This window comes from Nyctereutes procyonoides, unplaced genomic scaffold (genome assembly GCF_905146905.1).
Source record: "Nyctereutes procyonoides isolate TBG_1078 unplaced genomic scaffold, NYPRO_anot_genome, whole genome shotgun sequence".
Taxonomy (NCBI): Eukaryota; Metazoa; Chordata; class Mammalia; order Carnivora; family Canidae; genus Nyctereutes; species Nyctereutes procyonoides.
The window spans coordinates 33,193,671-33,206,938 of record NW_026575159.1 but is presented as its reverse complement, the minus strand read 5'-3'; the positions used below and the strand labels follow the sequence as shown (position 1 = coordinate 33,206,938).

Below are 13,268 nucleotides of genomic sequence, written 5' to 3'. Positions count from 1 at the left end.
GGCGCCGTGTCCTTGCAGCTCAGTGGTTCTTGGGGGGGATGCCGTCTTTGTAGAGTTTCTGGATTTGAAAGCGACTGTGTTATGGAGGAGCCAGGGCAGGGCAGGCTTGCCTGAGGGACAGATTTGAGTGGCCGGCGGTGGGGGGGGGTGGCACCCCAAGACTCTGTTGGGCAGGGCGGGTGACAGGCAGCAGATCTGCACGTAGGTCAGGCATGTGGCCGGGCCTTCTCAGCTCTGCCTCTGCAGTCCCGGGGCTAGCAGCCTTGGGGTTGGGGGCGACGGCTTGCTGGGGTTCCTGGCCACTGGGGGCATAGGGCCCACCAGTTCCGGCAGCCCAAGGGCATGGGGGCAGGACGGCACCCACACAAGGCCCTTCTTGCAGGGGTATGTGTCTGGGGGTGGCCAAGAGGAGTGGTCATACTTCCCAGTGTCCCGTCCCCACCTCAGCAGCTGAGCCTTACGGCCTGGGGGACCAGGTACCCTGGGAGATGGTGGTATGTCCCAGCCACGCCTAGGAGCTGGTGTCACGATGTCCTCGTGGCATCTCACCGAGGGTCGTTGATTTACTGGGGATGTCCCCCCCATGCTGTTAGGAAGGAGCAAACAGCAGCAGTCTGTCTCCAGGACCCCTGCCACCTTGGCACCCTGACTTAGGAGAGTAGGGGTGCAACCCCACTGATGTGGGGGCAGCCTGGGGGCACAGAGCAAGCTGGCCCCTCCCTCCCTGCCATGGCCACTCCCGCACAAGCACTACATCCCTCAGTTCACCCAAGTGAGACATTTACAAAAATAATAAAAAAAATAATTTTTTGAAGAGTAGGCGTTTTTATCACTGTGGGAAATGACTTCCATGTCGCTATTGTGGTCTGTGTTCTCTTTGGATATTTTCTGTATGTAACTATAGTTTCAAAAAAACTCCAAACCACGTCTTGTCTGTGTCTCCTTCTGCGAGAAGCCAGCCCCGTGGGTGTGCTTCCCGGGCTCCCGGCGCCCTGGACAGGCGGCGGGGCGCGGCGGGTCAGCGGGCGTCCGCGGTGTGCGCGGGGACCTCGCCCTGGGCCTGCCGGGCAGAGCCGGCCTCCCTGCCGCGGCCTGTGGGTCCTGCTCTGAACCCCAGACCGAGCGGGGGCCCGCGGAGCCCTTCCGCTCCAGGACGAGGGCGCCCGGGTCGGCGCGGTAGCCAGCCGCTCCCCGCCGGTACCAGCCCTGCCCGTCGGCCCCGCCTTCCGCGGGCGCACCCTGTCCCGCAGCCCCGCCCCCCTCGGCCCGCGCGCGGCCGCCGCGCTGCACGGCCGGTGCCCGCCCCGCTTCTCCGCACGGTCCGCTCGCGCTCGGGCTCGGGCTCGGGCTCGGGCTTGGGCTCGCTCGCGGCGGCCTGGACCCCGCCAGACGCCCCCGCGTCCTCCTGCACCGGGGCTGGGCGTGTGCGCGGCGGCGGCGCGCGGCTCGGCCAGGAAGCCCGGGCAGCCCCCGCGGCTCGCGCCCTCTCGCTGCCCCCCGCCGACGCCAGCCGGACTACAACTCCCAGGGGGCACCGGGACGCTGGACTACACTTCCCGGGATGCTCCGCGCCACGGGGGCGGAGTCAGGGGCGGGGCCTGCGGCTGGGAGCGCGGGAAGTCCGGATCCCGGCGAGCGGCGGCCTGAGCATGAGCGCTGAGCGCGAGCTTCGCCGTGAGTCTCCGGGTCGGGAGCAGGCGGGGAGCGGGGCCGGGGGGAGCGGGGAGCGGGGCCGGGGGGAGCGGGGCCGGGGGGAGCGGGCGGGGGGGCGCGGGGAGCGGGCGGGGAGCGGGGCCGGCCGCACAGCCGAGGGTTCAGCCTCCCGGCTCCGTGTCTCTGCAGTGCTGAGCAAGGCCAAGGCCAAGGCCCAGAGGAGCGGGCAGCTGCGGGAGGAGGCCGCCGCCTGCCACCACCTGGGGGAGCTCCTGGCCAGCCGCGGTGCGTGCTCGGCGCCTCGCCCACCTGTGGTCCCGGGTGTCCGGAGGTGGGGGGGTGGCCCCGGGACCGGAAGGGACGGGGGACCCCCGGGGAGGGGCCGGTGTCAGCGCCTCGCTCGCCCCCGGGCCCCGACCCACTGCCCCGCCTTTCGTGCCCACCCAGGCCGCTACGCAGAGGCCCTGCGGGAGCACCAGCACGAGCTGCAGCTCCTGGAGAGCGTGGACGACGCCCTGGGCTGTGCCGTGGCCCACCGCAAGATCGGAGAGCGGCTGGCTGAGCTGGAGGATTACTCCACTGCCTTGAAGGTGGGCTCCCGGCCACCCCGGCACCCACCCTGGCATCGACCACACAGCCCTCTGGGGCCCAGCTTCCTTCCAGTCCCTTTTTTGCGGAGGGAAGCACAGTCTGCAGCGTCAGCCTCCAGCTAGAGGAGGACACGCCTGGACACAGCCTCTTCAGACAGCCCTGTGCCAGGGGCTTGGAGCCCTGTCCTTGGGTGGGCACATGATGGTGGGTCCCAGGAGCCTGGGCCCAGCAACCATTAATGGACGAAACACTTGAGCTGTGTTTGTGGGCCGGCTGGGGAGTTGGGCCTCCCGTCCACAGAGGGCCTGCTCCCGTCCTGGCTAGGGGGGTGCAGCAACCCAGCAAACTCCCCATCCTGACGTTGGCTGGTTGGAGTGTGGCATCACCATTCCCACAGGCAGCCCTTGGCATGGAAGAGAGGAGACGTGTGCAGCCTGGCTTTGGCCCACTCTGTGGGGATTTGGGGGAGTAGGGGACTCTCTTTAGCAAAGGTAGAGACCTCCTGGAGTTGGGGTGCATATGGGATTTGCTTGGAGGGGGTTGACTCCCAATGGCCATTCCTCTGCACCCCAGCACCAGCATCGCTACTTGGAGCTGGCCTGTTCTCTATCCAATCACACTGAGCAGCAGAGGGCCTGGGCCACAATCGGCCGCACCTACCTGGACATCTATGACCACTGCCAGTCAAAGGACACCTTGCTGCAGGCGCAGGCTGCCTTTGAGAAGAGCTTGGCTATTGTGGACGAGAAGCTGCGGGGTGAGCACTCTGAGGCCTAGCTGCCCCAGCCCCTGCCTCCAGACCCCTGGCCCAGGAGGCTGTAGCTGCACTGCCTGTCCTGTCTGTGTGGCACGGCCCTTCCTCTGCAAGGCTGAGACCTGTCCATAAGGCTTCCCATCAGGAGATGTGTGGCCCATACGCCTCCAACCTCAGGTCTGGGCGCGGTCCGCCCTGTGTCGTCCTACGCTCTGTCTACAGCAGGACCCCTGGCACCCACAGTGCGAAATAGGAGGGGTCGGGGAGAGGCTGCACACCCCAAGTGGCTGCAAGGCACTGAGTGGGTGTTGCGGGGGGGCCTCTTCCAGGTACATTGGCCAAGCGAGAGCTGAATGAGATGAGGACCCGACTGTACCTCAACCTGGGCCTCACTTTCGAAAGCCTGCAGCAGATGGCCCCGTGCAATGACTACTTCCGGAAGAGCATCTTCCTCGCTGAGTAAGGCCTCTGTCCCTAGAGGAAGGAGCCCCCGAGCGAACCCCCTGTCTGTCCCTGCCCGTCTCCTATGAGCAGAGGAGGCCCTGCACGCCCAGATCACATCTGTGGCAGGGGCTGGGGAAGGAGCAGGCTCAGCTTAGCATCCGCAGCTGCACGTCCGCACGTCAGGCGCCCTGTGTGCTTTCCCAAGCAGGAGTGCCCAGGGCCTCAGCACCTGTCACCACCCACAGGCAGAACCACCTCCATGAGGACCTGTTCCGTGCCCGCTACAACCTGGGTGCCATCCACTGGCGCAAAGGGCAGCACTCCCAAGCCATGCGCTGCCTGGAGGGGGCCCGAGAGTGTGCACGTGTCCTGAGGAAGGAACTCATGGAGAGCGAGTGCTGTGTGCTCATCTCACAGGTGCTGCTCTCACAGCTCTGGGCTTAGCCACAGAGGGGCTTGGCTCTGGGGAGCCTGCCCATCTCACCTTCCCTTGCCCCCCAGATCCTCCAAGACCTGGGGGATTTTTTGGCTGCCAAGAGAGCCTTGAAGAAAGCCTACAGGCTGGGCTTCCAGAAGCCTTTGCAGAAGGCAGCCGTCTGCCGGACCCTCAAATATGGTGAGCCTGGGGACCTGGGGGCTGAAGTTCCCCCAAAGGGGCGGAGAGGTGGCCACATCAGTGGGGAGCCTTTCCCTGCCCCACCCCCTTGTTGGGAAGAGACCCCCACTTTTCTCTGAGCCTTCAGTGGCAGCAGGGGGCAGGGGGCGGGGGACTGGGATGGTCAGGAGCCTGGCCGGGCATTTATACTGGTGCCAGGATCTCCACGGACAAAGTGGAGACGGAAGTCTGATGTAGGAGGATGGGAGAGTGGACGGCGCATGTGGCCTGTGAGGACCGGCAGGCGGCAGGCAGTGTTGCTTCCCTGCAAGTCAGGTGCTGCTTTAGGTTGTCCTTTATTAGTTCGGATCCTCGTGGGCCCTGTGGTACATTTTCTTACTACCCGCTCTTACCGCGGGGTGAGCGGGGGCCTGGAGAGGGTGGCTGGCCCGCCGGAGGGCACAGCGCAGGGGCAGAGTCAGGGCAGCGCACACGCAGCACCACCCTTCACGCGAGGCCCTGTCCCGCAGTGCTGGCTGTGGTCCAGCTGCAGCGGCAGCTGCAGGAGTCCGAGGGCAGTGACCCTCAGGGTGCCATGGCCATCTGCGAGCAGCTGGGGGACCTGTTCTCCAAGGCGGGCGACTTCCCCAAGGCGGCTGAGGCCTACCAGAAGCAGGTGTGCGTCCCCTGCCGAGGAGGGGTGGTGGGGTGGTAACACCTCCGGCCGCGGGCAAGGTGCAAGGCAGCCCTGGCCTTGCTGTCACTGTCTCTGCAGCTGCATTTCGCGGAGCTGCTGGGCAGGCCAGGGCCCGAGCTGGCCGTCATCCACGTGTCCCTGGCCACCACCTTGGGAGACATGAAGGACCATCGCCGGGCTGTGTCCCACTACGAACAGGAGCTGAGGCTGCGTGGTGGCGACGCTCTGGAGGTGAGCGGGAGGGCGCCCGGCCCCACCCAGGGTGTGGGATACAGAGGGACTCCAAGGAGGTTCCCAAGCTCTGCCTCAGGACTGCCTCCCTGGAGCGTTGGGTGTAGACAGGCACCGCGCCGCCATCCTTCTGCTTCATGGGGGCAACCGTGGGAGCTTGAGCCCGGGGTGCGGCCCATTCAGCAGGTGGGCAGTGGCCCCCAAGCTCATCCTTCCTCCTCCTGCTCAGGAGGCCAAGACCTGGCTAAATGTCGCGCTGTCCCGAGAGGAGGCCGGGGACGCCTATGAGCTGCTGGCACCATGCTTCCAAAAGGCTCTTGGCTGTGCCCAGCAGGCCCAGCAGCCCCGGCTGCAGGTACGGAAGCCTGCCCGCGCCCCTGACCACGCGGGATCCCCTAGCACAGCCTGCCTGTCCTCGCCCCCGCCCCCTTTTCCCCCACTCGGCATCCGGTGCCCCTGTTGCCCTGAGCCCGGCATCCCCCGCTCCTCAGAGGCAGATCTTGCGGCACCTCCACACCGTGCAGCTGAGGCTGCAGCCCCAGGAGGCCCCCACCACTGCAGCCAGACTGCAGGAGCTGAGCGTGACCGGAGACGAGGGGGAAGACGAGGAGGAAGAGAAGGAGGGTGACAGTGACACTCCCGAGGCCAGCGACGTGGAGCTCTCCGAGAGTGGTGAGGCCCGAACGCCACCGTGGCCGCCCCAGCACTTGCTCTCGCTGGGCCCCAGGCTGGGGCTGGTGTGGGGGGAGCTGCCATGGGGGCTGCTCACGGGCCGTGGGAAGGGCGCTCGTGCTGGTGGATGGAGGAGGGCTGGGGGAGCGTGCCTGGAACGTTCCTGGAGCAGCAGGTGCAGTGTCAGACCTGGAGAAATGGAAGGGGGGGCGCGCAGGGCGGGCCACATAAGAGGGCAGGCAGCTGGCGGGCGCCCAGCCCTGAGGCCTTGAGGAATCAGGTCAGATTCGAACTTGAGTGGCTTCCAGAACCTCTGAGTGAGAGGCCAAGCGCTGTGGGGAGTTCATGCACAGGGGGGTTGGGCTGGGGTCACCGGTGGGCAGTGTGGGGCCCACGGGAGCATTGGGGCCAGAGCAGGGACTCGAGGTGACACCGCTCAATGCGTGCTTACTGCAGAAGGAGCACGTGAGAGAGAAGATTCTAGCGGGGACCAGAGGCAGAGAGAGTGGAAGGGACGAGTGGAGGGGAGGTGGGGTTGGGCAGCGAGCAAGCCAAAGGCAGACCTCGACAGGAGGGCCGGCGTGTGCAGGTGAAGGCCCCCTGGGCTCTGGATGAGCTGTTTCCCGGAGCAGGACCCAGGCCAACAGGTGCTTTCAGGAGGGGGACACGAGTCTCGGGTGGGGTCCAAGTGCAGGGTGAGGCGACAGGTGGGCAGATAGGGCGGGTCATCCCCTGTAGGCAAAGGGACCACGAGGGTGGCAGCCGCTGGCAGGGCTGGCAGTGGACAGTGGCGGCCCCGGGCCTGGCAGTCAGGGTGCCCTGTGGTCGGGGAAGCGGGGCTTGGCTCACCCGGTGGGCGCTGCTCTGTTCCAGAGGGCGATGCTGACAGCTTGTCCCAGAAGCCAGAGGAGGATGAGGAGCTGCAGGGCTGCCTGGGCCAGCGGAGCGCGAGCAAGGTGAGGATGGTGAGGGGCATTGCGTGGCCCTCCTGTGGTTGCCAGGCCTGCCTGGTCCCCTCACACCTCTGCCCCCTGTCCCGGGGCAACTGCCCACAGTGGAACCGGCGCAATGACGTTGGGGAGACTCTCCTGCACCGAGCTTGCATCGAGGGCCGTCTGACTCGCGTCCAGGACCTCGTGAGACAGGTGCGCCTGCCACCATGCTCTCTAGGTGCCCTGGGGGCCGGAGTCTTCTCCGGGGGGTGGCATGGGGCACGGGGCTGGAGGGTGCACCGTGGCTGCTAGCCCCCACGAACCCCTGCAGGCGCCTCCCCAAAACGGTGCGTCTCGTGTGCAGACTACCTCCCTCTGCTGGGATGTTGGCCGGGGTCGGGCCAGGCCTGGGGAGGGGCCCACAGTGCTCATTCTGGCCTTTGAGACCCAGGCCCTGGTCCTCCTGGAACCTCAGAGCCCTGCAATGGGCCGGGGGGTAATCAGGGCTAGGCTCCTTGTCATCCTCGGTCGCAGGGCCACCCTATGAACCCTCGGGACTACTGTGGCTGGACACCCCTGCATGAAGCCTGCAACTATGGGCATCTGGGTGAGTACAGGGGCCGGGACACTGGGGCGGGGCTGCCGAGGGCTGGGAGCTAGCTCCTGTCCCCGGCCCTCAGACATCGTCCGCTTCCTGCTGGACCACGGGGCTGTGGTGGACGACCCAGGCGGCCAGGGCTGTGAGGGCATCACTCCCCTGCACGACGCCCTCACCTGCGGTCATTTTGAGGTGGCCGAGCTGCTCATTGGACGGGGGGCATCCGTGACCCTCCGAACCTCGAAGGTGAGTGTGGGGGGCAGGGGGGCTCGGGCTGTTGGGGAGGCGCCCCCGCTGAGCTGGCTGCTGCGCAGGGGCACAGCCCACTGGAGACTCTGCAGCAGTGGGTGAAGCTGTACGGCCGGGATCTGGACAGCGAGACCCGAGAGAAGGCTGGAGCCATGGAAAGGCTGCTCCGGGCGGCGGCGGCAGGCCAAGGCAAGGAGAGACCTGTTCTGCACCTGGGGACCCTCTCCCTGGCCTGAGGGTGCCCCAGGCCCTGCTTCTCAGGGGCAGTGGAGCACGGGTGGCCGGGTAGGGCCGGGACCTCATGCCAGGTCCCTTCCCCCCGCAGCCCCCCACGGCTTTCCACGCAGCCATCTGTTTGACCCTGAGATCTCGCCTCCCTTGAGCCCCTGCCCAGAGTCCCCAGAGTCCCCAGGGGCCCGGCCTTGGAGGAGCAAGCACACGCTGGCCAGCAGCAGCAGCTCAGAGGGCGAGGACGGCCCGGCCCGGCCCACCCCGAAGCGGCCGCGGCACTCTGTCCCCGCACAGCAGGCGGCCCAGAGGCCTGGCTCCAGCAGCAGCAGGGACACCGCGGCGGGGGTCGGCCCTCGGGGCCTAGGCGAGCCCGACCCCCACCGGGCGGCGCTCATCCCCGAGGAGGACTGGCTGGCAGGCAACTGGCTGGAGGACGACTTGCCGTTGACCCACGGCCACCAGGATGGCCCCGTGCCCCGCCCCCAGGGCACCAGCTGCGGCGCCCCCGGGTCAGGCAGCAGGAGCCCGGGCAGGCCGCGGCCCCGGGCCCGGACCAGGCAGAGCCGGTTGCCCCATCTCACGAGCTGGAACGCACCAATCGGGGCGCGGGGAGAGGGTGGCGCAGTGGCAGAGCCCCCGCGGAGCCCCGACATGTCCCAGGCCTCAGGGCCCGGTGAGGACAGCCCTGCGGCAGGCCAGCCCTCGGTGGGTGCCCTGCGCTGGTGGGGATGGAGGGCCGGTCAGGGCCGGGGACCGGGTCTCTGAGTCCGCCCATCGCCCTGCGCCCCCCAGGGTCCACCTGTGCCCCCTCCCATCCGGGTGCGAGTGCGAGTGCAGGACAGCCTCTTCCTCGTCCCCGTCCCACACAGGTAAGGCAGCGCGTGCGCGCCCAGGCCCGGCTCCCCTGGGCCCCGGGAGAGCTTCGTGTGTGCTATCGGGTGGCATGGGCACCAAGGCCTGCACTGACCGGCTGCGTCCCCCCTGCCAGCTGGGGGCTGGTGAAGGCGCCCTGCACACGCGGCAGCAGGACCCGGGCCTGGTTGGGTCGGGCCTTGTGGCCCCAGGAAAAGCCTGGAAGAGCCGGCAGTCTGTGAGGCTGCTGGGGGCCGGGTGTGTCCCGAGCAGGGATGGCGGGGCCGCGGGGCCTCCGTCGGCTCCTGGCCAGCACAGCTCTCCCCCCGCAGCAAGGAGGCCCACTCCGTGGCCTGGCTCGCAGAGCAGGCCGCCCAGCGCTACTGCCAGGCCTGTGGGCTGCTGCCGAGGCTCCTCTTGCGAAAGGAGGGAGCCCTGCTGGCCCCACAGGACCCCATTCCTGACGTCCTGCAGAGCAACGAGGAGGTGAGCGGCAAGAGCCTGGGCACTGAGGGCAGGGAACGCCCCGGCCCTGGGAGCCCCTCGGGCGGCTTACTGGTGGCACCCCTCAGGTGTTGGCCGAGGTCACGTCATGGGATCTTCCCCCGCTGACCGACCGATACCGCAGGGCCTGCCAGAGCCTGGAGCAAGGTGAGGGCCCGGGGGGCACGAAGCAGCTGGGTGGGGGCCCGGGTGTGCAGGCTCCTGTGCCACTTCCAGGTCTGGGGCCTCACGTCCGCCGTGGGCACCCTCCCCGCACAGCTGGCCTCGGGCTTTCATCCTCTACCCCATGCCCACGATGTGCTGGCAGGTGGGGGAAGACAGGCCCCGTTGGCGGCGGGATGGTGTGGAGTCACCAGAGCCACCGGAGGCTGGGCCCGGGGTGGCTTTCCAAGGAAGTGTGCCTTGGAGACATGGGGTGGCTGACGGAGGGTAGGCCCTGCCGAGGAGGGCCTGACCAGGACAGAGGGGTCACCCCGTCCACCGGCCATAGTTGGGGCCCATGCAGGTCCACAGGCCTGTGGGAGTGGGCTCTGCAGCACCCTGCTGGGCGTCCCAGGGCTCCCGAGGAGGCGGGCATGTTTGGCTGGGTCCCCAGGGCGCCCAGGGCAGAGCAGCTTGTGGCTCTGCTGACACCGCGTTCCCCTGCAGAGGAGCACCAGCAGGTGCTGCAGGCCATGGGCTGCCAGGACTCCGGCCCCTCGTTCAGCGCCTGCTCCCTGGCCCTGCGCCAGACCCAGCTCACCCCCCTCCTGCGCGCCCTCAAGCTGCACGCGGCGCTCCGGGAGCTGCGCCTGGCAGGGAACCGGCTGGCGGACGGATGTGCTGCTGAGCTGCTGGCCGCCCTGGGCACCCTGCCCAGCCTCGTCCTCCTTGACCTCTCTTCCAACCACCTGGGCCCTGAGGGTCTACGCCAGTTGGCCACGGGCCTCCGGGAGCAGACCGCCTTGCAGGTAGAGGCGCGGGGAGCGGCAGGGCGGTGGCAGAGCATTGCGTTCAGCCCGTCCTTGGGTTGGGCTGCACTTGGCAGTGCTGGCAGCGCCCGGGGAGACCAATTCTCCAGAGGGGCTCGTGTCTTCCACAGAACCTGCAGGAGCTGGACTTGAGCATGAACCCCCTCGGGGATGGCTGTGGCCAGGCCCTGGCGTTCGTCCTACAGGCCTGCCCCTCACTTAGTACCTTGCACCTCCAGGCCTGTGGCTTGGGCCCCGGCTTCCTCCTGAGCCACCAGGCAGCCCTGGGTAGCGCCTTCCAAGGTGAGCTGGCAGGCACATCCACTTTCTGGCCCCAGGGTTCCGGTTGCCCTCAGAAGGGCACCTTCCAGAGGTACAGCCAACCTCGAGCAAGAGCGGCCCTGGAGCACCAGACCTGGACGCACTGGGCCTGCCTGGGCTCGGGGGCATTCCCCTAGGACGAGCCGTGGGCCGCGGTCCCAGCACTGAGAAGCGGAGACTGGGGGGCCTCTCGGGGGGCTTTCTGCAGCCATGGTGGGCCAGGAAGGTGGGGCTCAGGGATGGGAGAGTGCCGGGGAGAACCTGGGGTGGCGCAGTGGATGGTATTCCCTGGCCCCACCCCACATGCACACAGCCTGGCCCAGCCCGTCTCAGGTACAGGGAGGCAGGTGCCCAGGGTCGGTGGGGAGAAGATGGGCTCAGGAGCCTGGCCCTGCCCCTTCCTTGCCTGGGAGAGCCTCCGTGGGAGCTACCTCCATTCTGCGCACAGTGTCTCAGGGACAGTAGCTTCCGCAGAGGGGTCATGGGGCTGAGGTGGTGCTGGTGTGTGGCTGACCGGGCTTCCAATTCTCTGTGCAGATGCCACGCACCTGAAGACGCTGTCTCTGTCCTACAACATCCTGGGCACCACTGCCCTGGCCCGGGCCCTGAAGAGCCTGCCTGCCCGCACCCTCCAGCGCCTGGAGCTTAGCTCTGTGGCAGCCAGCAAGAGCGACTCAGGCCTCGTGGAGCCTGTGGTCAGATACCTGACCGAGGTATGTATGTGGGGCGGGGGTGCCAAAGAGGAGCCACCTGCGGCCGTCCAGCCTGCAGTCCCACAGCTAAAACCTGGCGGGGAAGAGGGTTGGAGCTTCAGAAAGTACGGCTGCGGGGGAAGCTTTCTGTAGGGCTGCCTGCCTCAGGCTGAGTCCCTGGCCAGCAGGAAAGGTGCCTGGGACCCGGGGCGACCCCCCTGCTCCAGGCAGGTCCCAAGGTCTTGCCAGGCTTCCCAGGGCTCTCCCCTCTGGCTCTTCTATGTGGGGCTGGTCCCTGTGGTTTGCACCTGCCAGGTGTGACTACTTCTACCTGTTTCCCTTTGATCTGCAAATTGAAGGGATATCGCTATGCTCTCGTGCAGTGGGGGTCAGGCCAATGCCCCCTGGTTCCTGAGGAAGGAGAAACACCCCTGACCTGGGTATGGGGCCTCTACTACGAGGCAGGGAGGGCCCGCACCACACCCAGCCCGGGCCCCCTGGGCCTCTGCTCTGTCTAGGAAGGCTGTGTTCTCTCTCACTTGAGCCTGTCTGGAAACCATCTGGGTGACAAGGCCGTGAAAGACCTGAGCAGGTAAGCCGCTCCTGCCCATTCTGAGGGAGTCTGATCTCGAGGCCAGCACCCCGGGGGAGCTGGGTCAGCAGGGACAGGATAGCAGCTCCTCCCCCCTAGTGTGTCCCAGGACCTGGCTCCTCCCAGCTCCGACCCTGCCTCCTTCCTACACTCCTGACGCTCCTGAGCACCTCTCCCATCACCCCGTGTGCAAAAGCCCATACGAGGGCCTCTCTTGACCCTCCAGCCTCAGCTGGCTCTTGGGAGTGTTGGGCACTCAAGCCAGGCAGGCGTACCAGGCCTGGCCTTTGGCAGGGCCCCGCAAGCCCTGGAGAAGCGTGCACCGTGCCGTGCTAGGGGCAGAGTCTACAGGGCCTGGCTTGTGGCTCCCAGAGCTGTGGTTTCTCTGTGGCAGTTTTCTCTAGTGTTGGGGGCCTCCGTCCCTGGAGGCTGATCCCTTCATGTCCCTTGTTCAGATGCCTTCCTTGTTGCCCCTCACTCATTTCCCTGGACCTGTCTGCCAACCCTGAGATTACACGTGTGGGCCTGGAGGAGCTCCTGTCTGCCCTCCAGATGCGGCCCCAAGGCCTCGGCTTCCTTGGCCTGTCAGGTGAGCTTGGGGACAGCGACCAGTGTGACTGGGAGGGGTGTGAGGCAGGGGGAACATGGGATCTCTGCTCTTGACCCGGTTAGCCTGACCCTCAGAGACCCTGTGGTTCGGGGACAGATGCCCTTTCACAAGGATTTCCTAATTACCACTGGGAAGAGGAGGGAACTCAAGGTCAGGACGGCAAACACTTGCTACCAGGAGATCCTCCCGACTTCCTGCAGGGGCTGCTGGGGCCCCACCTTCCCAGCCTGTTCTGGCCACACCCGGCAGGGCACCCCCCAAAGCTGTCTTGAGGGTGACCCCAACTGGCCACCCGGTACCTGTCACGTCCAGCTAGGCCTGCGGCAGGAGAGTACAGGCTTTGCCCCCCAGGGGACCAGGGCTAGGAGTGGGTGTGCACACGGGGAAGCAGCCCCCCCCCGCTTTTGCTCCCGACCCCGCCCCTGAAGGCCGGCTGGCGGGAGGCCTGCACACGGGGCTGCTCCCTGGGTCCTGAGCCTGCTGGACGCGCTGACCTGTCGAGATCAGCAGACCCGGGCGGCCCCTTGTCCCTTGAGGCCCACGGGCACCCCTGTTGTGTCCAGCCGTGGGCGGCACAGATGCGGCTGCAGCTTTCTGGCCAGTGGCCCTCCTGCCTGGCCGCCGGGAGCCCGCAGCCCGGGTGGCCCCTCTGGCGCTCGCACCCCGGCCCCGCTGAGGCCCGCTCCTGCCCCCGCCCGCAGGCTGTGCCGTCCAGGGCCCGCTGGGCCAGCGCCTGTGGCACCAGGTCGCCGCGCGGGTGCAGGAGCTGCAGCTGTGCAGCCGCCGCCTCGCCCCCGAGGACCGCGCCGCGCTGAGCCTGCTGGCCGGCCCGCCGAGCCCCGGCGCCTGCACGCTGGACCGAGGCTCCCGGCTCTTCTTCCGGCGCCTGTGATCGCCCCGCCCCCGCCCCAATAAACGGACGCCACCGCCGCCGTCGCCGCTGCCTCTGAAAGGCGGGAGGAGGCCGGGGGCCCGCTGGGGTGCAGGGCTGGGTCCGCGCTGGCCGCCCGGGGGCGGGGCTGGGGGCGGGGCCGGCCGTTTCCGGCGCGCGCAGGAGCAGACGTCTGGGCGGTAGTCGGTCGGAGCTCCTACGCGGGGAC

At 67.7% G+C, this 13,268-nt stretch overlaps 1 protein-coding gene and 1 long non-coding RNA gene across 3 annotated transcripts; one reads left to right on the top strand and one right to left on the bottom strand.

The window, feature by feature from the left end:
- Positions 1-1,323: 1,323 nt before the first annotated feature.
- Positions 1,324-13,233, top strand: TONSL (tonsoku like, DNA repair protein). 2 transcript variants are annotated; one of them, XM_055314190.1, is made up of 26 exons: positions 1,324-1,674; positions 1,843-1,938; positions 2,101-2,243; positions 2,818-3,001; positions 3,328-3,457; positions 3,688-3,859; positions 3,944-4,058; positions 4,568-4,713; positions 4,813-4,965; positions 5,195-5,320; positions 5,457-5,637; positions 6,511-6,593; positions 6,693-6,782; positions 7,104-7,176; positions 7,250-7,413; positions 7,482-7,605; positions 7,742-8,352; positions 8,440-8,516; positions 8,832-8,985; positions 9,072-9,150; positions 9,652-9,953; positions 10,085-10,256; positions 10,812-10,987; positions 11,485-11,558; positions 12,014-12,147; positions 12,870-13,233. In XM_055314190.1, the coding sequence occupies exons 1-26, from the start codon at positions 1,650-1,652 to the stop codon at positions 13,058-13,060; spliced, it is 3,975 nt and encodes a 1,324-aa protein (XP_055170165.1). In that variant the 5' UTR covers positions 1,324-1,649; the 3' UTR covers positions 13,061-13,233. The 2 variants fall into 2 exon arrangements, with proteins under 2 accessions (XP_055170165.1, XP_055170166.1); XM_055314191.1 differs by lacking the exons at positions 1,324-1,674; positions 1,843-1,938; positions 2,101-2,243 and adding an exon at positions 2,253-2,448.
- LOC129502527 (uncharacterized) lies at positions 5,646-6,569 on the bottom strand. Its single transcript, XR_008662978.1, has 3 exons — positions 6,487-6,569; positions 6,201-6,369; positions 5,646-5,826 (listed from the first exon to the last, which is right to left on the bottom strand). It is a non-coding gene; the product is annotated as an uncharacterized LOC129502527 (long non-coding RNA).
- Positions 13,234-13,268: the final 35 nt, after the last annotated feature.